This window comes from Terrapene carolina, unplaced genomic scaffold (genome assembly GCF_002925995.2).
Source record: "Terrapene carolina triunguis isolate 2854851 unplaced genomic scaffold, T_m_triunguis-2.0 Scaffold67, whole genome shotgun sequence".
Classification (NCBI taxonomy): domain Eukaryota; kingdom Metazoa; phylum Chordata; order Testudines; family Emydidae; genus Terrapene; species Terrapene triunguis.
In genome coordinates, this window is record NW_020664418.1 from 47467848 (window position 1) to 47494171 (window position 26324).

The following is a 26324-nucleotide window of genomic DNA, read 5'->3' on the forward strand; positions in this document are numbered from 1 at the left end:
GAGCAGGATTAAAAATATAGTCCTCTCGCGCTGCAAACAAGAGCAGCCACCACTCCCTGGCCACCCAACTCTTAAGGCCGCACTGTTGCCAGCAGTAGTGCAGAAATAAGGGTGGCAATGGAGGGTAGGATGCAATAAATTCTGTGAATTTTAAAGGAGGGGCGCAATTGGAAAAGTTTGCGCACCACTGCTTTAGAATGTTATGACAAATGTTTGACTTTATTTTGAAGGACCATTTTCAAGTAAAACTCTCTCTTTCAGAAAGTCCAATGTGACTCAGCTGCAGTGGACAGTTCAATAAAATCACTTTTTAGTGAGCGAGGAGACCTGGATTTTCCTGAACAGTTGTGGTGCAAAATGAGAAGGAGTAAGTGTTTGTTTTATCTTTTTCTCACTGCCTTATCATTTTTACCCATTTCTTATACCACTTTTTTATATATATTTTAAGAAATTGGTATAAGTTTCTCCAGGTTTTAAGAACTGATTAACTCTTCAGGCCTAAGGCTCGTTGTCATTCATTTAATCATAAGATAGCATGTTCTACTTACAGTATTATAGGAAAGTATGGTGACTTGTGGTATGTGCATATTTTCTGTTTGCCAACTTGATTGTTAGTTCTTTTTAGCAATAAATAGTGCTTACCTACTTCGTTACTGACAGCCATTTATCTATAAAATAGACTTTACTGGGGCTCGTGGAATATATTTAAAGTAGGTAGTTCTGTAGAAAATGTTATAGATGTCAACCTTTGCAAATAATATTTGCAGTCTTGAGGTCCTATTAATTAAATCCATTATTGCTTTTTGATTATCAAGTGACAGTTTTGGCACATAAATGCCTTTTTTTACTTGTAGGGCTGACTTGGAAGTCATGATAATTCTTTTCTGATGTGAATATTGCCATAATAATCAATGCCTTTGTAACATCAAAAGCAGATGACTAAAATGTACTCTATATAAATGTACAACATACCCTACTCAGGTATATCAGTACTTGAAGGTTTCTGCTGATGCAAAATGCAGACACTTCTTCTCTTAAGTGGGGCAAGCAGTTAAAAGCATATTTTAGTTTCTGTGAAGCATGAAGCATTGTTATCTGTTTACTTTGGTTTGTAACAATCACCTTGAACTGTAGTCTATAAAGCCTGACACAGTCTAGGACTTAGTTAACTGAGAAATCAACTCTCTCTCCTCATGTCCTGTTAACAGTAATTATAAACTGTTGAGTTGCTTTCACTGTTGGTTCTGGAGCTGTACTCTAGGACAGGCATTAATAAAGGGCCATTCTCTGGAACCTGCTCTCACGGACCTCTTGTCAAACTTCATGGTGTAGTGCAAGAGCTCTTGGTACAGTCACACATTTAAACTAATCTTTGGGCCGTTCTATGCAGTTCTATGCAGGTTTTGTTGTTCTTGGAGTTTTTTAAAGTCCTATATTTTGTTCATTGATCAACTTTTTTATCATTTATGTGGTAAAGGCAGACAGATGTTTTTGTAGCCATTATAAATTAAATATTGGAATAACTCTTTTCTCAAGGTGTCGCTTCCTATCAAGACTTGGTAGAGTGTTTCACACTGATCATAAAATCCCTAGAACATGGTGAGATACAGCCTTGGGTATGTATGTGTAGCCTGAATATGTTTTCATGATAAAAGTATCAGCTTTGGTTGTGTAAATAAAGTAGGTTACATTTCTTTTAAATGTTTGTAAATTGCTCCTCATTTTGACAATATGTTAAATCCATTTTTTAAATAGTTCACTATTAGTTTGTCTCTTTTTTTTATAATGTCCTGCTTGTAAATTACTCTGTATATTTCATCTATATATTACAAGAAAACATCTTATTTTTTAGATTCATCAAGAGAGTAGCAGTTTACTAAGCAAATTGATTCAACAATCCTATCATGGAGCTATGGAGGCTATTTCCCTCAGTGGTGTCACTCCAATTCAAATGCTTCTGGAGATTGGTCTGGACAAAATGAAGAAAGATTATGTCAGTTGTTTCATAGGTAAGCCTGTTATTTAAAACCATGACTGGAAATTCACAAGAAAAGGCTACTTGACCTAAACAATCAATCATTTCTGTTTTTGTTGACCTTAACTTCACCTCTTTGTCACCTTAGCCTTTTTCCTTATTGCCCATAAAATCTGTACTTACCACTTAGTGTGTTCCTTTGCTTATTTTACAAATTAAAAGTACACCTTTACCCCGATATAACGCTGTCCTCGGAAGCCAAAAAATCTTACCATGTTATAGGTGAAACCGCATTATATCGAACTTGCTTTGATCTGCCGAAGTGCGCAGCCCTGTCCACCCGGAGCACTGCTTTACCGCGTTATATCCGAATTCATGTTATATCGGGTCGCGTTATATCTCAAAATAACTATGGCTTATAACTAAGGCTGTAACAGTTTTCTAAACTAATCTTTTTATGTAGGTTTTCATAAATGTCTAAATGATGGAAACCTATCAGTCTGAAAAGTCTGAAGGGAGAAATTTGAGTAATATTCTATTTATTTAACTGGAGCCTGTTTTTAGGTGTGATAATGCACTAGGTGGGGAAAAAATGTGTGTCCTTCCTTACTGTCTCTCTTTCCTCCCTTCTTGTAATCAAAAGGGGTTGAGGAGAAGACAGCCAAGAATACTGACAGTATAATTTATTTTACAAAATGAATAAATTGCATTCTTGAGCCACACCTTGAAACAGCAGCTAGCATGTAGGGGGAGATATATATATATATATATATATATATATATATATATATATATTTTTTTTAAATTAAATTGTTACTTCAATGGTGTTGTGGCTTTATCTTCAGTCTCATTGTTTCTTTTGCTTCCATTCTGTTGTTGTTGTCTCCCTTTTTGTTTTGTTTTTTGTTTTCCTATTTTTGTCATTGTCACTTTTATCTTACTCTTTGTTGGAATTATTATTTATCAGGGTATTACCACAAAACTAATTTAACCATAAATTCCTTTTATTAAATCCAAAGGTCAAATGACATTTATACAATTGTTCTAAACATGCCTAAAAAGTCTAAATAATAAGCAGTTTACTACCTCCAAATAGTAACAAAACATTTATAAGCATTTGATCAGGATACTTACAAACAGGACAAACTCAGGGAGGCTTAGACCCATAGTGGTCGACTCCATCGTGGTCTGGCAGGTATTACCAATAAAGTCTTTAAGAGTTTACTTTTTTTATATCCATTAACAAACTATTGATGTCATTGCCAATTACCGGACCTTAGCTAAGGCCATATGAAGGATTTTCTTATATTGTCAATTATTTACTGCACCTGATACCCAACTGATTGTGTTTTATTACCCTATTACTTCAGCCCAAACCTTAAATAAGATAACACTGGTATTTTGAAGGGTCACTACAAGTTTAACACAATAACTTTTCTTTTTGATGTTCTCATTCTTTTTGGTCACATGCTTTGGACCTATTTCTCATGCTAATATCCCAGTTCAATTTAAAACCATAGTTCACCCAATCTAATGTGGGCCTATATTCCTATGCTACTTTTTTCAAGGCTTCTCTCTTCACCTTTTCTTCATTCCCTGAGTCTTCCTACCACACTGCCAGCCGGTATGCACTCTCATTTGCTCACCTGGTTTCTGTTTCTGCTGCTTCAAACCTTATGCTGTTTAGGAGGGAGAAGCGTTGAGAACTTTAGGGCTGGTGACTCAGCTGATCCTAGCACCTGCTATGCCTACGACTGCTGCCCCTTTGCATTTCCATGTAGGGAAAATGCCATGTTGGTGGCTGGTAACCACTGTCTCCAACACCAGCCACTTCATGTTTCTCTTTGTACTTATAGCAGTGAGTACAAACAAGTCCTCAGGTGTGGTGATTGCACTCTTCCCTTAGTGTGGCTTCCTGTGGCCACCTGTTTTGCTTAAGCTTGAAGCAGCAAAAGAATGTAGAATGTTTTTGTTAAAAAAAAAAAAAAAAATCTTTATTTGTTTTGCAGGCCAAGAACTTGCAACATTAACCTACCTGGTGAGATATTTTAATTCTTATTTTGAAAGCAATATAGAGTTTTGACATATATTTGTTTAGATTAATTTTCTCTCCAAATTCATAAAGCCTATTTGCAGGACTATGACATATATTCTGAGTTCTCAGCCTTGAAAACTGAGTGTTTTAAACACTTCTTTTTAACTCTGACGAGGGGGGAAAGGAAGGAGAAATTAGGTCAAAGCTGAGGTACCACCTTCAATGTCCTTATTTACAGAGCTACATCCACTTGAAAAATATGATAGAACCGTGCCCAGGATTTTGTAGGGAGCTGTGAAATCCTGTCCATTAATTTGAATCTGCTCCTGAGAATAGAGTTCTTACAGCTGTTGAAACAAAATTTTAACTTCAGTAGTAGAGAAAATTTACATTCAGTCATGAAGGCGGACACTGCAGAAGGATTGCAGTTAGAAATAGGGTTTTGTAGCTCTTGCATTACGGTGCCCCTGAAGGTTTTGCTTGTCTGTCACTCTTTTCAAAAGCTGATAACACTCTGAATTGGTGTTTCATACATATCTGAAGTGAACACTGTCAACTCTGACAGTCCTAAAATTCTACTAGAAAAACACTTTCTTCCGAATCATATTCTTGATCATGGAAAGTCTGTCACCTCCTTAAAATTAGGGTTGCTGTATGGATAAAATATCAAAGTGTGGGCTTAATAGCTTAGGTGGTTGGTAACAGCAGCTTAGTCCCCTGGGTAGGGCACCATATTTTAGGTCAGGAAATCTAGATTCTCTTCCATACTCTGCCATTGACTTGCTGTGTGACTTTACACACAACAAGTCACTTAACCTCTGTGTATTTTTCCCCATCTGTAAATGGAGATCATATTTCCCCATTTTTGTAAAAAAGCTTTCAGACCTAAGAATGAAAATCACACTATGAATGCAAGATGGTAGTATGACATCTCCTTATTTCATTTCCAGCTCTCTGGCTCAAACTCAGACCGAAGCCCTGATTCAAACCTACTGAAGTCATTGGTAGTCTTCCCACATCTGTGGTGATCCAAAATTACCACCATGTTACAGCTGTTTGCCCCATGTGAAAAGAATTGGTAGTCTAGACCGTAACCCATATCGCACAAGCCATCCCATTTAGCATTTTTATTGGTATTTTCAGCAGAGAGCCAAAAATTGCATGGCTATGGAGGTTAAACTACTTTCTCACCTAAGAGGTGGACTTTCCAGGTCAAGGTTGGGGTATATTTGCAGATTAAGAGGGAACTTGAACTCTAGCCAGTTATCTTGCCAGTATGTCCCATGTACAATCCAGTGTCTTTTTCACCATCACTAAACTATTTTTTTTTTTTAAGTAGGCAAGAGATTGACATTCTAACTGCACTGACATTTGACTCAACATCAACAAACTGTGTGTTCTAGGGTCACTTCAAGGTTGTAGGTTTGCATGGAGTGTTGCTTCTCTCAGCTGCAAGAAAGTGCATGGTGTTTAGTTTGCAAGAAATCTGCTTAATGAAGCATTCTGAGAGCAGGATTTTTATAAATCAATACCCTATTTTCTCATAAAAAAGGGGCAGACAAGTGTAGCAGAGAGAGTAGACCTTCAGAATGTGTACAAATTGAGTACTCATCTGGTTAGCATATTTAACCCACCCAACACGAACAGTTACCTTTTAAGAGCTTTGTTTATTTCTTGTTTTCAAGTCTATATTTTCTTCTCTAGGACTACTTCATATCCACATCAGTAGAGCTACAGGAGCAGGTTCATCGCATTCAAAAACTTCATCATATGCTGGAAATATTGGTCAGCTGCACAGTCTTTCTTCATTTCAAACATGAGAACCTCTTCCCTTTGATGCAGTAATTATTTAATTTTTACTTTCTGCCATTAAATGTCAGTAATAAATGGATTATTCTGAATAACTAGATATAGTCAAAAGGCTAACTTTTTATAAACCGTATTTTATTGATAATGATTGTGAGGAACGGGGACGATACTGGGAGCATTTGGATCTTACTGTTCAATTTTTCTGCCCTGGTTTAATACCCTTTCCCCATACTGTTTTAATATACTTTCCCAATCATCTTGTGAAGGCGTTCAGGAAAATCACTAGAATACTAATTTTCATTTTCTTCTCTTCTTCCTTTTCCTTTCTGAGCTCTCAGATCCCAGCCATTCCTCCATTCTGAAATATGTAAAACAGGTATTCATAAGAACATACCTTCAGAATAATATTCAAAACAAACATTTAGTGGGTTTTTTGTTTTTTTTTACGTTAGCTTTTTTGTTGCTGCAGCTTCTTTCTTGCATGTCTTGTTTTATCATCCATTTCAAGTCATGCTTCCAAACCTTGCAATTTTTTGAGGCTTTCATCCATTTAGCTCTCAACTAGCGCAAAATCCCAACATATTTCATATTTATTTTCAATGGTACAGAGCTTCTGTGACTGGATAGTGTGAAAAATTAGCCTTCCATTCTAAAAAATACCATGGTTTTAGAGGGAACATTTGTGAGGAATAAATTATTATGCAGTTGCAATTTGTCAAGTATAGTAACTCTTATGAAGTCACTGTTGTGATATGATCATTTTCTACTGTCCTGGGAAGCAAGAGCCAAAATCAAGTTTTGGAATCTATGTTTCAAGCAAGTGCATAGTAACTGATCTATTGTCATGAAAGCATGTAAAAGGAAGTTAGTTTTGCATGTATATTGATCTGGGGTTGAATAGTTGCATAAACACTTATCCAAGAAGTAATAAGGAACAGTATTTGACTGCTTTTATCACAGGTCCTGCATAAAATATTACAAAGAAAATCCTCTGAATGAGAAGCATGTGTTTCAGCTACCAATCAGACCAGCTGTTGTCAATAAGTTCTATCAAAAGTAAGCCAAACCTCAGCTTTCATAATACGGAAATTCAAATCTTGATTGAGTACATAATTATTAGGGTTTTTTGTGCTATTTGATTATTCCCTCAGTGATCATGCACAAATATGGAGGGTGGAAATAAATAGTGGACATGGTCAGAAGGAGGTTAAAACAGTATGGCAGCTTAGTACTAATCCTCCTGTTGAACATATGACTTCGAACAACCTAGGTAAGGAACCATTTCTGGTATAAAATATTAAAGTGATACTGTCAGCTTGAATTTTTTTAAAATTAACTAGTGATGTATTGTTTTGTTTGATCCAGTGTCTCATATAGCACTTTTTAAACAGTGTGTCTTAAATATTTTTTAGTTCCTTTTTATGCATAAGAATCTTTTCAGCAAGGGAGAAATTGACTATATGTGGAAAAAATGAAACTGGCTAAATGTAAAAAGTGTTGCTGCATACACGAAGTAAACAAATGAGGTGGGGGGTAAACCTTTCCGTTATAGTATTATTAGGTATTAGTTGTAACTATATGAGGTGCAAAATTTTCAGTGTGTGATGATTTTCCCTCCGCAACCTGACAGTTACTTTTAAAATTAATTGTAACATAGTTCTAAATATAACTATCTTTAAACTTTGGCATCCCGCTTCTCAGTCCAATAGAGAGAGGGTAAATGTATTGTTAACATGAAGAGTAGGTGTCCAGATTCACCATGTTGGCTGGAGTACATTTTAAAAAACTCTTGAAAAGCTAGGGAAGAATTCCAAATATAGGACAGTGTAGAGTTCATTTGCCTTTCTTTTGACAGTGGCAAAAGAGATTAATGTTTTAGTAGATCTTGGACATTTTCTTATCTTTCAAAATAATTTTGAGAGCCTATTAATTTCAGTGGAACTTGGTGCTTATAACAAATTCTTGAAGCCATCATGTCAAACTTTCTTATGAGCTGTCATTTGTAAGAATACCATGTTAACATTTAGTTCTTTTGTATTGCAGAAGTACTTTGTGATACAACAGTTAATGGAAACACTGAAGAAACTATGTATTTTATTACCATGGCTAACTGCAGTCAGGTGCATTTTACATAAAAGATTGCTGTTGTACAGATAGACGCTTAGAAGGTACAGTAAATGGAAAATATTGTCAGCATATCTGCTTCCCCAAGTATATCTAAATATATTTTATGGTTGGAAGAATGATGCCCTATATTTGGTAGTTATTTGCTGTTGTGTATTGAAGTTAGAATCTGCATAGACCTATAATTCAACAGTATGTGTACAGTTTGTTTAAATACTTGGTAACATGCAGTTATTTTTAAAAAAATATATAAAATGTAATTGCTTTAAAAACTAATTTTGATAGTTTATAAATTCTGAATATTTTACTTTTTTACATTGTTTTAATTTTATTTTTATTGTTTACTGTACAATGTAGTTGACCAAGAGCAAACAGCGTTATAAAATCTTTGCTGGTGTCACATGATGTTACATCAGTAAGACCTATTTGGAGAGATGCTCTTCCAGTGCCATATACATTTTGTAAAAGAACTTCAGTTTTCTCTAGTCCGATATTTATATTTTGGAGTTGTTCTTCTCATCTAGCCCAAATTCAGCATTCCTTCAAATGCAAATAATTGATTTTAATCACTTTTTTTCATTTGTACTTTTGAGTTATTTTCATAAAGAACATTTATATAACTATGAAAACATGTTGATTTGATTATTTACAGTTAAATATAGCCTTTACATTAGATTTGGTACTACATTTTGCTAGGAGGATGCACATTTATCTAATTATATAGCATAACATACATTTGTTCTGTAATTTGAGGCTAAAGCTTTTCTGCACAACAGAAACTGTAAGTACTGACATTTGGAAAAAAGTAACTGCCAGCATTCATTCCTTTGTCAAAACTGAAAATGATATAGATGGTACCATATTGTTAATTTTGACCCCAAAATGTAGTTAAAGATGTTTTCGCCCTGATTTTATATACCAAAAAAGCAGCTTTTATAGTTTGAAAATGGCTCATTGAATCAGTGTATGAGGTTTTTATATATTCAAATTTATATTAAATTATTTTAATAGATTATAGTCAGTTTAGGCCTTAGCATAGGTTGTCATAAATTCAAATTTAAATAAATTAATATGTCTTTAACAATAAAAACACATTTAAATTAAAGTTAAATTTTAAAATACAGTTTAAATGTGTGGGTTTTTTCAAGTCATTTGACTTTTATTCACTCTTCTTGAATAGAAGCTAAGAAATCTATCCATTTTGTGCACAGTTAATCTGACACCCACAAATTAGTTTATGTTTTGGAATTTTGGTAAAAGTTGAACATAAAGTCTTGCTTTGAAGGAATCATTTCAGGCCAAGCAATGGCAGGTTGCTAGCCGTACTCTGGAACTAGTTCAGTTCTGTATAAGCAGGTGCATCTTGATTAAGCTGGAGCAGGACTGAATTTGGTACAGTATCTTAACTCACATGTCCAAGTCCTTGGATCACATTTTTGTGTGTGTGCAACATTCTCTAATAAAGAAAGAGATGTATAATGAGTAGGGCCCTACCAAATTGACAGTGAAAAATGTGTAATGGATCATGAAATCTGATTATTGTCGTAGTATTGCGACAATACTTACTTCACTGCTGCTGGGGGCAGCGCTGCCTTCAGAGCTGGGTGGCCAGAGAGCAGCAGCCACTGGCCGAATGCCCAGCTCTGAAGACAGCATTGCCACCAGCAGCAGCGCAGAATTGAGGGTGGCATGGTATGAAGGGGGTTGTCATTTTGGGGGGTAGCGGAGCTGACCTTATGGTTGGGTGACAGTGGTGACTGCCCAGGGCACCGTGGTCACTCCCCCCCCCACACACACAGCCAGCCTAAAGTCCCTTTAACCCCCGAGCGCTGGGCCAGGAGCAGGGCTGGGAGTTCTCCAGCCAGGGGTACTGTGTGCTGGGCTACAGCTGCTAGTCCCGGCTAGGCTGGGGAAGGAGGGGACTTCCTCTTCCCCTGCGTGGGCTGCTCCCAAGGCTGGGTCAGCCCTCCCTTCAGGAACCTCCCCTGGCTCCAGGAAGCTACGCGGGTGCTGGCTGGGAGCCCAGCTCTGAAGGCAGCACCGCCACCAGCAGCAGCGCAGAAGTATGGGTGACAATACCATACCATATCACCCTCACTTCTGCGCTGCTGTTGACAGTGGCGCTGCCTTCAGAGCTGGGCTCCCAATTGTCCAGCTCTGAAGGCAGCAGTTCAGAAGAAATGGTGGCAATACTGTGAACCCCTACAATAGCCTTGACACCCCACCCCCCAAAAAGCCCTTTCTAGGTTGGGACCCCCACGGTTACAGCACTGTGAAACTTCGGTTTAAATATTGGAAACTGTGAAATTTACGATTTTTATAATCCTATGACCATGAAATTGACCAAAATGGACGTGAATTTGGTAGGGTCCTAATGCTGAGGTAGGTCTAGTGGCCTAAGCATAGGACTGGACATCAGGATTCCTTACTTCTGGTTCTGGCTCTGACCATAAGTCTGTGAACAAGTCAGTTAGTCTATCACATTTATTCCACCGGTGTGCAAAATTTGGGTTAATAATACCTAATTATTATTGTATGGAGATGACTAGTTAATGTTTATGCAATGCCATTAAGATTTTGAAGTATGATATGCTGTAAGTATTCTATGTTCATATTTCGTAATTAGCACTTCATCACTGTATTTTTAATTACCATGGAACAGGTTGAAAACAGAACTTGCCAACAATCTGCCTATCCTTGAAATATATATTGGCAAGCTTTGAAACAATTTAATCTCAGTCACCTGTTGTCCTAATGAGGAAAATGCATACACCTCTACCCCGAGATAACGCGACCCGATATAACACGAATTCAGATATAACGCGGTAAAGCAGCGCTCCGGAAGGGCGGTGTGCGCACTCCGGTGGGTCAAAGCAAGTTCGATATAACGCGGTTTCACCTATAACGTGGTAAGATTTTTTTTTTGGCTCCCGAGGACAGCGTTCTATCAGGCTAGAGGTGTACTTTGCAAAACATGAAGGAAGATAAAACCTGCAGTTGAATTTTGATAGAAAATAATACTGAGACGTGAATTGCCTTTGTAAGATTTCTAAATTACGTCTCAAATTACGGCTGAAATTGAATAAAATGTAGAAGCAACAATATGTACACAAAAGTAAAGCTGGATTTTTTTTTAACATTGCAGTGTTACGTAAAGGAGGCATCTGTGGAAACCTTTAAAACAGTGTTAGAATAAGAGTGGCATTTTATTGCCTATGCAAAATGAAGATGTTATGTAAACTTGTAGTTTTAGTTGTGCTTCCGAAGAAGGAACATTAATAGAATGGCACTGATAAGTATGCAGAGTGTGAACACCGTTGGTACAACAATTTCAGTCACCATTTCCATGTGAGTAGTCAAGGGATCTGAAATTTGAGAAGAGAAAAAATAATAGATAAGATCTGTTCTAATGGAATAATTTTAGTTATTTGTTCATTCTATTTTTTAAGCTTTGAATCTTTTTGAACATAATTTGTTTAAAGCTAAAATTAATTTTTTTACATATTGGCTTCTGCATTAAACTGGCGTCACTAGAAACAACAGAGAGAAAGAAATTGTAAAAGATAGAATAAACATGTTTTATATATTTTGAAAATCTGCAGCAAGTTTATGTTAAGCTCTCTTCATCTATATCTTTTGTGGTAAATTCTGAAACATGTCAGTGCTCAAAGGGTTACAAAAAATTGTGCTTACCATGAATTAGTCTCAGTATATTAGCAGCAGTATTCCGCTGTTCCTCTAATTTTCAAGGAAAGGGGAAAAAAGAAAATAGTCAAAAATCTTTGGAAAGCACTCTAACCCTTTGAGGACTGCATTGTATCTCTGTGGAATTAAAATTAAATTGCTTCTTTAAACTTTTATTTGGTGATTGTAGTACAAATTGTTTTGATGCGCACATATATATTAGTAGCCCTCAAAGAGTTGAATGAGAAACACACTTAAGCTATAGTGATATGTTAATTCATAGGGATGGACCCCTCATATCTTAATCCTACAGCATGGGCCACACACATGTACCATATTCATCCCATCTTCCTTAATGGTTTCAGGAGTCCACTCAAGTAGAGTTTTCCCCCCAGTTCAGGAACTGATGACCCCTTCACAAACCCCAGCATGGGAGATGGAGCTGGAGGCAGAAGGGAGGTGTTGGAGGCAGGCCACAGCACTGTGGATATTCCAGGCAGTGCTGTGGTTTGTAGGGCAGTCTGGGGAAGCTGCCTTAATTTAGTTTCTGAGAGCCTGTCTAATTTATGCCAGGAGCTTCTCCAGTCCCCAGAGCAACAAAGCACAAAGGTGGTTTAAAGTCACCTTAGCTCTCCCTCCCACTGGGCTGCGAGTTCTCACCCCTAGTTTTTATGCTCATCATTCAGAGGCTACACATTTGCTTTTTTTTTTTTTTTTTTCTTTCTTTCCCCTGTTGCATGATTGCCCTGGGTTTGGTTTTTGTTTTTGTTTTTGCTTTTATGCAAACAATCACTGAGAAATACTAATATCTGCAGAAGTAAGTTTTTAACAGCTGTGACTCCTCAGTGTTTTTACTATAATTCTTAAGAAAAGAAAATTCAGAAATATTAATAAACTGTAATACAATCCTGTTAGCTGCACTATTTTGAATTACTGGTAGTAAATTAAGAGGTACTGTTTGATTCTGAAGTTTGTCATAATTTTAAAAAAGATTTGGCTTTCTCTTTTCAAGGAGAAAATATTTCATGAACCCAGTTTTAATGTTCAGTCACAGAAGTGTTTTCCCTTTAAACCCATATAATATATATTTACTGGATGAGTAATACAGAATAAATGTAATTACCTGCAGCGAGGAGTTGGTTTGTGATAGAACACGTCTCTATGGCCTTTTGGTGCCAACTTTTCACCTAACAAAATCAATATTATTTATTATTTGATGTGATACTAATGGTTTCACCAAACTATGAATATATTCAGTCTTATTAGCACCATTTTCAATGCCTCTGAACTTTAGTCATTTACAACTCTTTCCAGTACTCTTATTCTCACACTACATGTCGATTGTATGACCTTTTTATGTTACTTTGTACATATTATGATGAATATTATTTTAATACATTTTCATGTTAATTGCTTGGGACTATACAAAATAAACTGGAAAACCCACTCAATATTATTTCTCAGGGTTTTTCTTGTTTTAGATATCATGCACATGCAATGTCTGGAAAGCACAAAAGGCAATGTCTCTAAACACAGTAAATTAATAATGTGGGTATTGTGATTACAAAGTTTTATTTAAGTAGTTAATTTACTGATGTGTTCAAAAACATTGAAAGTGTTATAAAAGAACAATAATAGTAAGATTAGATTTCATCATTCTCTTTCCCCTCTCATCCCCCTCTCGGGTGACCAGATGTCCCGATTTTATAGGGACAGTCCTGATTTTTGGGTCTTTTTCATATGTAGGCTCCTATTACCCCCACCTCCGTCCTGATTTTTCACACTTGCTGTTTGGTCACCCTATCCCCCTCCCACAAGTTGACACAATCCTAAATTAAATGAGTAGGTATACTATAGTAATCTAAGGTCAAATCCCACATACCTTACTCATGCGAGTTATTTTTTTTATCTCAAACAAAGCAGAATTTGGTCCTAAATTAGGAATAAGCAGGTTTAATGATAGAACTCACCTCTCTTGGATTTGGGAATCCATTTGCACAGATGATCATCTTGTAATAGTGGACAGATGCCTTTGGGTATCGGGGTTTATTCCCCTTTTTAAAGTCAACATGGTATAATCCAAATCTTTCAGAATAACCTTTATTCCATTCAAATTTATCCAGCAGAGACCAGACAGTGTAACCCTTTACATTAACGCCATCGTTTATGGCTGAAAATAGATTTCAAATTTGTTAACAACCAGATCAAGTTTGTCTTCACTAGAAACATAGTGCTAAGCAAGCCCTATTTTATACCAAAAATGAAGGAAAAATTTGGGGTAAAATTTTCAAAAGCATGAAAGTCACTTAGGTACCTGACTCTTATTGAAAGTCAATGAGACTTAGGCTCCTAAGTCACTTAAGACACTTTTGAAACTGTTATCCTTAGTCTAGATGCACTGGAAGATTTCATAAGAGTAATTATGGTATATTATTAGGTGCAGTTTTTTTATTTTGTAAATATGGAAATTGATAAATTATTCCAATGTTGAACCCAGTATAGGTCAGAATTTAAGAGTTAGAATATCAGAATGCTTAAAAAATGGACAAAGTCACAATAAAATGTGTTCCAAAATTTGTTTTTAAAGTTCACCTTTTAGCATCTCATTAATATACCCTTTCAGATATTCAATTCTCCATTCATCACATAACTGAATACACTGCAGCTTTTCTGAAACTCCATTCTCTGTTACGTAAATGAGAGGATTCCCATACTGTGTCTACAAAGAAAAACATTCATTTTGGAATAATGAAATAATATTATACTTCATACAACTACAATTAATTTTTTTTAACAAAATTAAATTTCTGGAAAACTGGTTTCAATCTATTTACTATATATTTTTTTCTACTATGGTTACATTTAAAAGAAAAGCATAGTTAAAAATTTAACTTTTTCTTTGGGTTAGCTGAAGTTTATTATAAACTATTTCTATGAATATAGCGCAAAGAGACCCCAACTGAGATTGAGGCCCCATTGTGCTAGGTATGTGGCAATAAACAAGCCTTCAATATGCAGATAAGAATACTGGTGGATGTGTTGGATATTTATGCTTGACACTGAGATACAGATTCATACCCTGTATTAATCAAGACTGTTAGTTAACTTCCTTTAAAGAAGACTTAGTTTAAAATTACCTTAATGAAGTTGAGTAACCTTCTAAATCCCCAGGGCACAGAATATAGCCATTTAGATCCTGGATCTGGCCACTTTGGATCAACCAGTTCTACCAAATCACGATCAGTGTGGTAACTGGGCCCTTTGAGGGCGGAATAATTTTTCTGTATAATGTAACGAGTGGTAAAATGACTTAATCCCAGGAAATCAGATGTACCCTTAATGTAGCTTTTCTCTTGCACTGAGAAGGTTGGTAATCTTGACATGCCCAGGCCTTGTTGAGCACTCTTTCTACCTATTAAATCAAAATTTTTCAAAAAAAAGATAGTAAATGCATCTTCCGCACATGATTGAATGTGTCTGCTTTTCTTTACACCACAAAAGCAAAACTAAACTATCCTAAATTTTAAGTGCTAATATTGTGTAGCCTTGAATGAGCACTTTCTCTCTGAACACAACAATCTTCCTCTTTCTACCTTTAAAGAAAGGATAGTAAAGGATAAACTTTACTTGATGTGGCTAAGACTGAAGAAATGTGGTTTAGATTGGGATTTTCAGAGGTGCAACAGGAATTTAAGTGTCCAACTCCCATAGTCTCCTTTGAAAATCCCAGTCTTAAAGCACATCACTAGGAGTCAGGTGTTCGCCGCTAACTTGCCATGTGTTCTTGGGCACATAACTTAACTTCTTTCTTCTGTTTCCCCATCTGTAAAAATGTGGATAATTATACTTTTTAGAGGAGCATACTACTGTTTGGTTTTTAATTAACAAAAATAATATTTTTGTTTTTATCTGGAATCTTTCAGAAAAATGATTTTTATTAATAACCCTCCTCCAAAACCCTATCCTTAATTTGGACTAAAATACACATTGATCAGATTGTCACTGTTAAGTATCAGGGGGGTAGAGGGGTAGCCGTGTTAGTCTGGATCTGTAAAAAGCAACAGAGAGTCCTGTGGCACCTTTAAGACTAACAGATGTATTGGAGCATAAGCTTTCGTGGGTGAATGCCCACTTCGTCGGATGCATGCATGCTCCAATACATCTGTTAATTGTCACTGTTGTAACTATATTATTTATTCAAGGTGTAAATAGTCAGCATGACTTACCTACATAATTCTTCATAACTTCAGGATAGTCTCCACTGTAAATAGGATTTGCAAACCATCCCAAGTAAAACTGTACGTATCTTTCAGCAGCTTCAATGTCCTTCTGGCTAGTTAGATCAACAGGTTCACCCCAGGCACTAGTTAAAGAAATTCCAACCATACCTTAAAATAGAAAGTGACAGTTCTGCAGTTATGCATAATCTTTTAAGCCCTTACTGCAGAGGCATAATTACACAATGAATACTTATTACCTTGTTGCTTGTTACGCCATGTCTTATTATAAGAATGCCAGACCTTTGCATGAGTCTGTAATTAAAAGAACATATGTATATGCTAACCTATCGTGCAATAATCAGTACAGGAAGAGTCAATGAATCTCTGACAGATACGGCAATATCCTTTACAAACATTGTTGAATTAAGCTAAACCTTATTAATTTAAATTTCAGTACCTTTAGAGTTCATTATATTAAAAATGCAAATATGTATGTATTATTGTGGGATTGTATGTAATGTCTCTAGAGAGGAGACATGGCTAATGTGAACCCTGGGAAGTGTTATGAATTTCAAATGTCTCTTTGAAACAATGTGCTAGACAGGGGTTCTCAAACTGGGGGTTGGGACCCCGCAGGGGGTCGTGAGGTTATTACATGGGGGGTTGCGAACTGTCAGCCCCCACCTCAGACCCCGCTTTGCATCCAGCATTTATAATGGTGTTAAAAACACTTTTTAATATATTTAATTTTTTAGGGGGGTCGCACTCAGCGTCTTGCTATGTGAAAGGGGTCACCAGTACAAAAGTTTGAGAATCACTGTGCTAGACAAACAAAGCTCATTGGGATTCCTAGGAAATACTTGGAAGGAGGGAAAGGCAACTTTTCACTTCCCGACCCAACCTTTCGAAGTTGTCCCCTGAGCAGAAACCCATTGTCTGCTGATCACTGTTACGTGAGGACAAGTTCAGAGGCCCAGACTGGATAAAAGAGTGATTCTGAGATTCATGGGGGTGGTTGTTCTGAGCCAAGGCAGTTATGAACAGGAAAAAAAACAAAAACCTTGGTGGGGTTTGAAGGACTGTTCACTGGCCAGAGCCCCTCTTGGAGTTGAGGTGATCTTTGGTAACCTTATTAGCTAGTGTGTAGGTTTTTATTTGTTTAATATTTTTTCTCTGTAATGCTTTTACCTTAAGGATAAATGTACTTGCTTAGAAAGAGCTGTGTGGTAACTTATACTGGTAGAATGCTATTTATAGCCTCAGGATTCAGAGAAGGCAAAGCACTGCTGAGGTCATGTATTCTGCTGGGGAATTCACAATGTAGGTAGGGAACCTGTGCAGCCTGGATACACCCCAGTCTGGTGGAAGAGAGATGCATGTCTCCACCCAAGAAAGGTGGTGACATGGGAGCTGGGAGTCTGAGAGTGGATGGACAATGGAGGGTACAGTTGTCCTGAGCTGTGATAGAAGCATGGAAGATAAACTTGTTGCACAAATGCACATCTGGAAATTGTTACCGTAGGTTTTAAAAAAAAAAAATTCTGTTTCTCATGGAAGCTTTTGTTTTACATAAGATGTCAACCAGACCTATGTGAGAGTCCTTTGCAGCTCCCAAGATGGCCTCGTGAAGGTGACATGCAACATTTAATGGAGAGTTCTGTTTTACTGCAGATCTGTTCTACTGTGTGTCTATATTTAAATGAGAAACTTTTTCTTTAAATGAAGGTTGTTCACTTTGGGTGAAATCCTGGCCTTGTTTAAGTCAATCACAAAACTTCCATTGAGACTAGTGAGGCAGGATTTCACCCTTTGTTTATAGAAGCTACCTTAAAATTCTCTCTTCTGATCTATTTGGCAGTATGTTCAATGAGACACTTAAATAGAGGTTTTTTTAAAAAACCTGTCCTCTGAATTGTTGCAGCTGAGTGCTATGTCATGCATCCAATACTAATTAAGTATGCACTGTCTCAGCACCAGTAGTTTATAATTCCATTTAAATTAACTCTTGAATGCTTTTTGTATGCTGTTCAGAAGTTGAATCTTTGCTACAAAACCTTCTTTTCCTGGGGAAAAAAAATTAAGACCCACTTATCTCAGTCATAAAATAAGATAGCAATACAAGAAAGAACATATTTCTAGTTTTACTTTAATGATATGATGTGCTGCTTTGTATGCCCCTATTCCACTGAGCTTCAGTCCTGGTGCATGCTCTCCTGTCTCATAGCCCTCTTCAGCAACCGCCTACAAGTACATGAGAAGAGGAAAAAAAAGTAACTATAGGGTCACTCCCAAAATTTGGGGACCAAATCTATGTAGCCCAAAAGAAAGCCATCAGTAACTTACCCAAGGGTTATTAAAAGTAATCCAGTATTTCACACGATCGCCAAACTTCTCAAAACACAGATTTGCATAATCATTAAAATAACTTATCATGCTTATATTCTGCCACCCACCATACTTTTCTTGGAGCACCTGTATATGTAATAATTACAAGAATTAACAGATATGTAACTTAAAATTCAATATGCCATTGTTTTTTGATAAAGGTTATATTGTATGTAACTCAATATAGACACTAGCTAAGCTATGATGTGACTTAAGGTGATTTAGTGAAACTGAATAAGCAGTTTGAATGAGGCAGAATTCAGTGACTCACAGTGGGAATGTAACAGTGCTTAAGTATATAAAATGATAGCTCAGAGAAATTATTGATAACTTGAAAGCATGCTGGAATATTTAAAATGTTTTCTTAAAATGATCCAGATGGTGTTTATTTTTACAAACAAGTTAGCTACCAGAAACCCTAGATTAGACAACATAATAAATTTAATTATTCTCAGACCTGTGGAAGATCCCAGTGGTAGAGGGTCACAATAGGGATAATCTTGTTCTCCAAAAGACTATTAATTGTATCATTATAGAACTTTATCCCCTTTTCATTCACCTGTTCTTCTGGGGAAACAAATGTTGAAGAAAATTAATTGTTTTTACATCATTTAGATAGTAATCATTGGAAAATGTTTTCTAAAATGATGTAAGCTATATATATCTAGATAGATTACATTGGTGTATGTATAGGCACCTGTATACCATGGAAAGGGCTGACATTGTAAGGACCCTGATAGAGAAATAGATATATATTTACCAGTAATATGTGACAAATATACCATGTCATTTTTTATGGTATTCTCAAATGTAGCAAAGTTGTTTTGCCTATATGTGCTTTTAGGTTTACAGTTAAATGGTTATGCTTACTTTTAATACCAGTGGGCATAATACGAGGCCATGAAATAGAAAGCAGGTAATGATTAACTTTCAACTCCTTCAGTAACTGAATATCATCCTGCAAAAAGAAAATCCAATTAAAATATTACTCACTAATCCCAATAGACTAATCTTTCAGATTATTAATCTACAAATTAAAGCAATTTTAACGAAAGACTTTGAGTTGAGGAAATGTGAAAGAAGAGAGGATTGCACAAAAACAATGTGCTTCGCCAGTTATTTTCTGTTTCCTTTGAAAAAATGATTTGCAGAAGCTGGTGGGGCATGAGTTTATTCAAGTACAAAGAAGTCCTAAGCCTGTGTATTTTACCTCAGTCTACTTGCCATGGAAGTTGTGAATGTAATGTTAAATTCAGAATTCATTGACTTCACTGTGGAAGCAAGCGTGGAAAGAAAATGTGTTGTGAAGGAACAAGTTTTCTTACAAAGTGTGCCTAGCATCATCTTAAAATATTTTTAACTGACCGTCTCTTTCAAACTAAATACATAAAATAGGGAGGGTTGTGGATAAGAGCAACCAAGCTTGGTTCACATACCTCTGCCCAGGTCAGAAACTATGTCCATGCGATCTAGCTGCAGGCTAAGGTGGGGGATGTCTGGGGGTGTTAATTTCCATGTTTGTGTAATTGCTAAGAAGGAGTCAGTGTTCAGCCCTGGGCCTCTACCCCTGTCCTCTCCTTTTGCATACATAACTTACTGTTCCTACATTTTTTTCATGTACAAGTAGCTATTTGTACATGCAGTGAGATAGTTGGGTATCCAACTGCTTGATTTGCATGTGCACATATGGAATATGAGGGCACCTATTTATGGATACAGCCTGGTGTATGTCTGCAAAATTAGACTGAAGAATTTGGCCCCAAACATATTAACTCTTTGCTAGAACAAATTCATGCTGGAACTCTTGAATATAAGGATTTTATACAGGGTCATCTGCAAATAAATCACCCATGCTGCTAGACTCCCAGTTTTGTGTACAAAGTTCTGTTAATTTGGAATTTATCTAAATTTTCTGGCATTGTCATATTCTGAAACCCTAACACTTGACACTTGGATCTGCTAGACAGAACTTTTCGGTCTCTCTGTAATACCAGTAAACTCTTCAATTCAAATCTGCCATTTTATTTACATGATGCAAGAACGGTTGGGAAACTTGCATATAGTGTTCTAGTTCCAACAGTAGAAAAATACCATAGTGGTTCAACATACCTGTTTTCCTGCCCGCTGGTATAGGAATATAATATAAAGATTTCAAATATAAGATTGTAGAGACTGACTGAACTTTGTTTCCAGGTTAGACTCTAGTATAGCCTGACCACAAATAATTAAATTACTACTTTCCAAAATCCTGTTCACTAGATTTTTAACTTGAGTTATTTTCTAGCATTTTGGTTTTCCTTACTAAGAAAAGTAAGTTACTAGCTGCAGGGCAGCTGTGTAAAGACACCATGCAGCCAAGTTCAGAGCAGACACACCAACATTTCTATGCTGTCTCAAAGTGGAACCAGCTCCACAATGAAAACCAGCAACCTATTGGACTCTGATTCTTCTAACCATGCATATGCTCAGATATGCTACCTGGGCATATCTCTCAACGATATAAATGGGCCTGCAACTTCTTTTTTAGGCATGAATTTGGAGGCAGAACTGAGATTTTTTTTTTGTTAGGTTCTTTAAAAATCAGGACTGAATACTAGGGCATTACATAATATAATGTGCATTACATACAAAGACGGGCGTGGAAGCTCAAATGTTAGAGGAATTGTTGAATAGTATAAAATAGCATTTAGGGTATTGTCATTTTCCATACAGTTATAAATGGGAGTTGTTATATTACTTAGTGTAAATATTACAATAGTATAATTTTAGGGAGGGGTTTTAGATGCAATATTTCGACTTAGCAAGAGAGTGAAACCATGGTTCAATGGTTAGAGCATGAGCTTGGCGCTCCGGAGACCCGGGTACAGACATCCTAGGCCCCTAAAACTTGTGATGGTTTTGAAAATCCCACTTGGTGCCTAAATACCTTTAAAAATCTGGCCCTTGCGCTCTCTCTGTGCACTACCCTAACTAACAAGGTGAAAATTAATATATTAAAGATTGTGAGAGGCTCAGAGACTATGGTAACTGGGACTATATAATTGACTAAAATATAGAGATAAACCAGTTCCTTCTCCTTTATGACACAGGAGTTAATCCAGTCCTAGTTTGGAAATATCCCAAGAGCTATGTGGGGTTGTGAGGAAAGAGGTCTATCTGGATGTTTATATTGCTCTCATCCCTGGTATCTGAGGAGTAGACTGAGTTGGGAAATTGGCCAGCTAATTTACATGAGTTCCTCACCCAGTAAACAGCTTCAAGACTCCCAGAGGCAGAGTTATCTTCTTTTGTTTTTCTCTTTTTGCTGACAGTGTCTAGAAGGCCCCAATATAATTTCATTTTAAACTGTGCAGAGACTTGTACTTTTCACAGTCCTCTAGGTGTTAAGGATGTTCTTTGCTGTTGAAGGGACAACAGGTTCCTGACTCTGGTGTTCGTAGGTAAGCGAAGGCTGAGCTGTATTTCAGATGTATGTTGCTGACAGTTTTAAGTAAATATTCTGTTGCTGCTTTAGGCCTAGATTGTGTGCCCCCTTCCCTCACCTTCAGATCCACACTTGGATTTTCATCTCTCACACAGAACAGGGCTAAACTCCTTCTGTAGTACTGTTCCCATGATCTAAGGAGGAGGAGGATCTGAATTCAGGGCAAGCCAGTGGCGGACACATCAAGCATAATCTGTCACGGCAGAAATGATAATGCAGTCTGGAGAGACCATCCCCAAGGGTTCTGGAGGCAGCCAGAGCCGTGGTACTGTGCTGCCTGAGAGCTGGAAAGGACCGGTGACGTCCTAGATCCACAAGTTTTTGTGGCAGTCTTTTCTGGTTGTAGGGCAGGGGTAGGCAATCTAGGGCATGCGAGCCGATTTTCAGTGGCACTCACACTGCCCAGGTCCTGGCCACTGGTCTGGGGGGTTCTGCATTTTAATATAATTTTAAATGAAGCTTCTTAAACATTTTAAAAACCTTATTTACATTACATACAACAATAGTTTAGTTATATATTATAGACTTATAGAAAGAGACCTTCTAAAAACGTTAAAATGTATGACTGGCACGCGAAACCTTAAATCAGAATGAATAAATGAAGACTCGGCACACCACTTCTGAAAGGTTGCCGACCCCTGTTGTAGGGGAAGGGAGACCAGTGCATAACCTGTACCCCTGCAATAAAGGGGAATTCTAGGAGCAGAAGATATCCTCCCCTAGAGTGGGATTTACTGGAGAAGGGCAAGCATGACCTGACCCATAGGCCACAAACAACATTTTAACAGTTTGTCAGTTCATCTTAAATTCCAGTGAAAAAAGGCTTTTGTTTGGACTTAAACATTCCTCTGCAGTTTCTGAGCTGGGCTTTTGCAGTTTTGTGCTGGCCTATGAAAACCAGACTGTGAAACTGACTAGAGACCGTTTTCATTTCCCAAGTAGTTTATGAAAGCAGACTCAAAGAGCTTGGCTTGTTTAGCCTAACCAAAAGAAGGCTGAGGGGAGATATGATTGCTCTCTATAAATACATCAGAGGGATAAATACAAGGGAGGGAGAGGTGTTATTTAAGTTAAGCCCCAATGTGGACACAAGAACAAATGGCTGTAAACTGGCCATCAATAAGTTTAGGCTCAAAATTAAGCAAAGGTTTCTAACCATCAGAGGAGTCAAGTTCTGGAACAGCTTTCCAAGGGGAGCAGTGGGGGCAAAAAACCGAACTGGCTTCAAGACAGATTAATACATTTATGGAGGGGATGGTATGATGAGATTGCCTACAATGGCATTTGGCCCATTGGTGACTGCCAGTAGCAAAAAACCCCAAGTGCTGGAGATTTTAGACACTAGATTGGGAGGGCTCTGAGTTATTACAGAAAATTTTCCCCCAGGTATCTGCTTGGTGGGTCTTGCCCACAAGTTCAGCTTCTAACTGATCGCCATATTTGGGGTTGGGAAGGAATTTTCCCCCAGGTTAGATTGGCAGAGACCCTAAGGGTTTTTCGCCTTCCTCCGCAGCATGGGGGCACGGGTCGCTTGCAGGTTTAAACTAGTGTAAAAATGGTGAGCTCTCTGTAACTTGAAGTCTTTAAACCATGATTTGAGGACTTCAATAAGTCAGCCAGAGGTTAGGGGTTTATTTCAGGAGTGGGTGAGGTTCTGTGTGGCCTGGAATGTGGCCAACAGCTTAGTGGCCTGGAATGTGCTGGAGGGTAGACTAGATGATCATGATGGTCCCTTCTGACCTTAAAGTCTATCACTCTATGAGATGACATGGAAAAAAGTCAACAAACAACAGAAATGACTAAGTGTCAATTTTTAATCTCATTTCTTGTAACAAATATTTAATTTTTTCCCTTAGAAACAGTGGACCTGATCCTGCAAACCTCTATTGAATGAGGAAAATCGAGATCTCAAAATCTCTTCTGAATTTTCCCATTGTGAGTCAATAAGGTTTTATTTATGATTTTATCTTACATCCGAACCCTCCACTTGCTCCTAGACTTTCAAGTTTAGTCAGCCCCACTAAGTAATGGAGTAATAACAGTTTCACTAGAATTCCGATTCCTGCAATGCTGGCTCTGTATAGAACAACCATTTGGAATCTCTCTTGCTGTGTATTTTTCTTTTCACTGGGACAACAATTCTAAAAAACTACCCTTAGCACCTTGAAGACTGGACACTTACTGCTGTAGCTTAACAGCTCGGTGTAAGAATCTAGTTGCAGACTTCAAGAGCAGCAGATTAAAGTATCTGTCATATTTTCAGTTCAATGTAACTAACAGTTCAGTATTTTTTTCTATATTAGGGATATTTCCTGTTTTAATCATACCTTAACTTTGTAGTAGCCTTCACATGATGAATCTGCTGTTTCATTCATAAACACTTTCCCTTTTTTGTGAGTAAAAGCATCCCAGATACTTGGTCCTTTCCCATCCTTGTCCCAGGCTCCTTCAGTCTGGTAGGCAGAACTGCCGACACCCCATAAAAATCCTAAAGGTAACAACAAGTACATACATTGATGACAATCTGGAGACTAAACCTCAGAAGTGGCTTTAAGGACTAAATTTTCATATGTGTAAGTAACTGGGATGCCCTCAGAATGTTGCATCTGAGTGTGCAAAGTAGGTGGCTTTGTGTCTAATTAAACACTTTACACATACGCATACACACACAAATATATGTGGTTTTGCACATGCAAACAGGCACTTCTGTAAATTTTTTAGGTGCATTAATGGAGTGTAGTTGAAAATTGGGCCCTAGACTACAGTCACTTTTTTTACTATGTAAGATACCAGTTTTCCAATATACCAAGAAAGGTTTAAATATAACGGGCCTGAGTCTCATAAGACCTCTTTTTATCCCTTAAACTGGGCTTAAACCCATTAGAGGGGCTCCGCATTGGCAAAATGGTATATTAAAGAGCTTTACTGTAAAACAGAATCAGGCTCCAAATCTTTTTTTACATGCAATATTTTTCTCTGAGTTTTTCAGTGAAAACGTATTTAGCTATGTTGACATAAAACATAACAAAGGGACCATTCCATGGTAGGGATTCTAATCTTATTTTTTCAGTGTCTTTTAGTAAAATGCAATTAATCCATATTCACAAATTACTTCAGACATGAAGACAAAATCTGTGCCTAGATTTTTTGTTTTGTTTTTTTAAAACACTTGTTTAGATGGAATAAAAAACTGTGTGTATATTTGACAGAAGGGGTAGCTGTTCATGGACCAACTTTTGATGGTGAATCAGATGTAATTAACAGCTTGAAACAACCCCCCTCCCGGATGATTCATTCAAATTACATAAGAACATAAGAATGGTGATAATGGGTCTGACAGATTGGCTGTCTAGCCCAGTATCCTGTCTCTGACAGTGGCCAGTGCCAGATGCTTCAGAGGGAACGAACAGATCAGGGCCATTTTGAGTGATCCGTCCCCTGTCACCTAGTCTCAACTTCTGGCAGTTGGAGGTTTAGGGACACCAGGAGCATGGGGTTGTGCCCTGACCATCTTGGCTAATAGCTATTGATGGACCTGTCCTCCATGAACTTACCTAATTCTTTTTTGAACCCAGTTACACTTTTGGCCTTCACAACATCCCCTGGCAACAAGTTCCCCGGGTTGACTGTGCAGTGTGTGAAGAAGTACTTCCTTATGTTTGTTTTAAACCTGCTGCCTATTAATTTCATTGGGTGACCCCTAGGTCTTGTGTTATGTAAAGGAATAAATAACACTTCCTTATTCACTTTCTCTACACCAGTGGAGATTTTTAGACCTCTATCATAGCCCCCCCTTAGTCGTCTCTTTTCTAAAATGAACAGTCCCAATCTTTTGAATCTCTCTTCATATGGAAGTTGCTCCATGCCCCTAATCGTTGTTGCACTTTTCCAATTCTAATATATCTTTTTTGAGATGGGGTAACCAGAACTGCACCGAGTATTCAAGATGTGGGTGTACCGTGAATGTATATAGTGGCGTTATGATATTATCCCTTTCCTCATGGTTCCTAACATTATTAGCTTTTTTTGACTGCTGCTGCACATTGTGCAGATGGTTTCAGGAACCTATCAATGCTGAGTCCAAGCTTTCTTAGTGGTAACAGCTAATTTTACTCCTGGGGGAATTCTGTGCCACTGCGCAATGCAGAATTTTGCGGACATTAACATTGTGCATGCAGAATTTCCTTCCCCCCCCCCCCCCCGAAATGGGCTGCAGTGCTGTTGGCTGCCACTAGGGGCTACTGGACCTGGCAGAGCCTAGCACACACATAGAAGACACTGCTGGGGGGGGGGGGAGGGAGTTAGAGAGCTCCTGGCAGCTACAATTCCCAGTACGCCCTGAGGGAAGGAGAGGGCAGGGCGCAGGAAACTCCACAAGACTGGGACCAAGCATCAGGCTGTTTCTCCCTCTGGATCCCTGGGCTCTGGGGGAGAGGGGGGCAGGTATCTGGGCTGGGGGGGCACAGCTGGGTTCGAGGGGGGAGGGGTACAGCTAACTGGGCAAGGGAGGGCCCTGCAGCTGAGCTCTGGGAGGGAGGGCGGGTATTTGGTCCGGGGAGACGGGATTCATGTGTATTGGGCTCGGGGGGGGGGGGGGGGGGGGGGAGC

The 26324-nt window shown here is 37.8% G+C and overlaps 2 protein-coding genes across 7 annotated transcripts in view; one reads left to right on the forward strand and one right to left on the reverse strand.

Moving 5' to 3' along the window:
• ZWILCH (zwilch kinetochore protein) overlaps positions 1 to 11173 on the forward strand; it is a 23176-nt gene extending 12003 nt beyond the window's left edge. For 3 of the 6 annotated variants that reach the window (XM_024205558.2, XM_024205599.2, XM_024205590.2), the window contains 8 exons: positions 262 to 367; positions 1537 to 1616; positions 1853 to 2009; positions 3985 to 4013; positions 5715 to 5851; positions 6780 to 6875; positions 6971 to 7089; positions 7863 to 8971. In XM_024205558.2, the coding sequence (XP_024061326.1) occupies positions 262 to 367; positions 1537 to 1616; positions 1853 to 2009; positions 3985 to 4013; positions 5715 to 5851; positions 6780 to 6875; positions 6971 to 7089; positions 7863 to 7954 (816 nt within the window). In that variant the 3' untranslated portion in view covers positions 7955 to 8971. Of the gene's footprint in view, positions 1 to 261; positions 368 to 1536; positions 1617 to 1852; positions 2010 to 3984; positions 4014 to 5714; positions 5852 to 6779; positions 6876 to 6970; positions 7090 to 7862; positions 8972 to 11088 lie in introns of those variants that run through there. The other 3 variants (XM_024205566.2, XM_024205575.2, XM_024205583.2) reach the window with 3 other exon arrangements.
• Positions 11168 to 26324, reverse strand: part of LCTL (lactase like) — a 16529-nt gene continuing 1372 nt past the window's right edge. Inside the window, exons 2-14 of the mRNA XM_024205611.1 lie at positions 24044 to 24204; positions 19103 to 19190; positions 18690 to 18799; positions 18191 to 18319; positions 17993 to 18088; positions 16105 to 16159; positions 15854 to 16015; positions 14765 to 15039; positions 14220 to 14346; positions 13598 to 13797; positions 12751 to 12814; positions 11637 to 11681; positions 11168 to 11308 (exon numbers count right to left, since the gene is read on the reverse strand). Coding sequence (XP_024061379.1) covers positions 11193 to 11308; positions 11637 to 11681; positions 12751 to 12814; positions 13598 to 13797; positions 14220 to 14346; positions 14765 to 15039; positions 15854 to 16015; positions 16105 to 16159; positions 17993 to 18088; positions 18191 to 18319; positions 18690 to 18799; positions 19103 to 19190; positions 24044 to 24204 — 1628 coding nt within the window. The 3' untranslated portion in view covers positions 11168 to 11192. The remainder of the gene's footprint in view (positions 11309 to 11636; positions 11682 to 12750; positions 12815 to 13597; positions 13798 to 14219; positions 14347 to 14764; positions 15040 to 15853; positions 16016 to 16104; positions 16160 to 17992; positions 18089 to 18190; positions 18320 to 18689; positions 18800 to 19102; positions 19191 to 24043; positions 24205 to 26324) is intronic.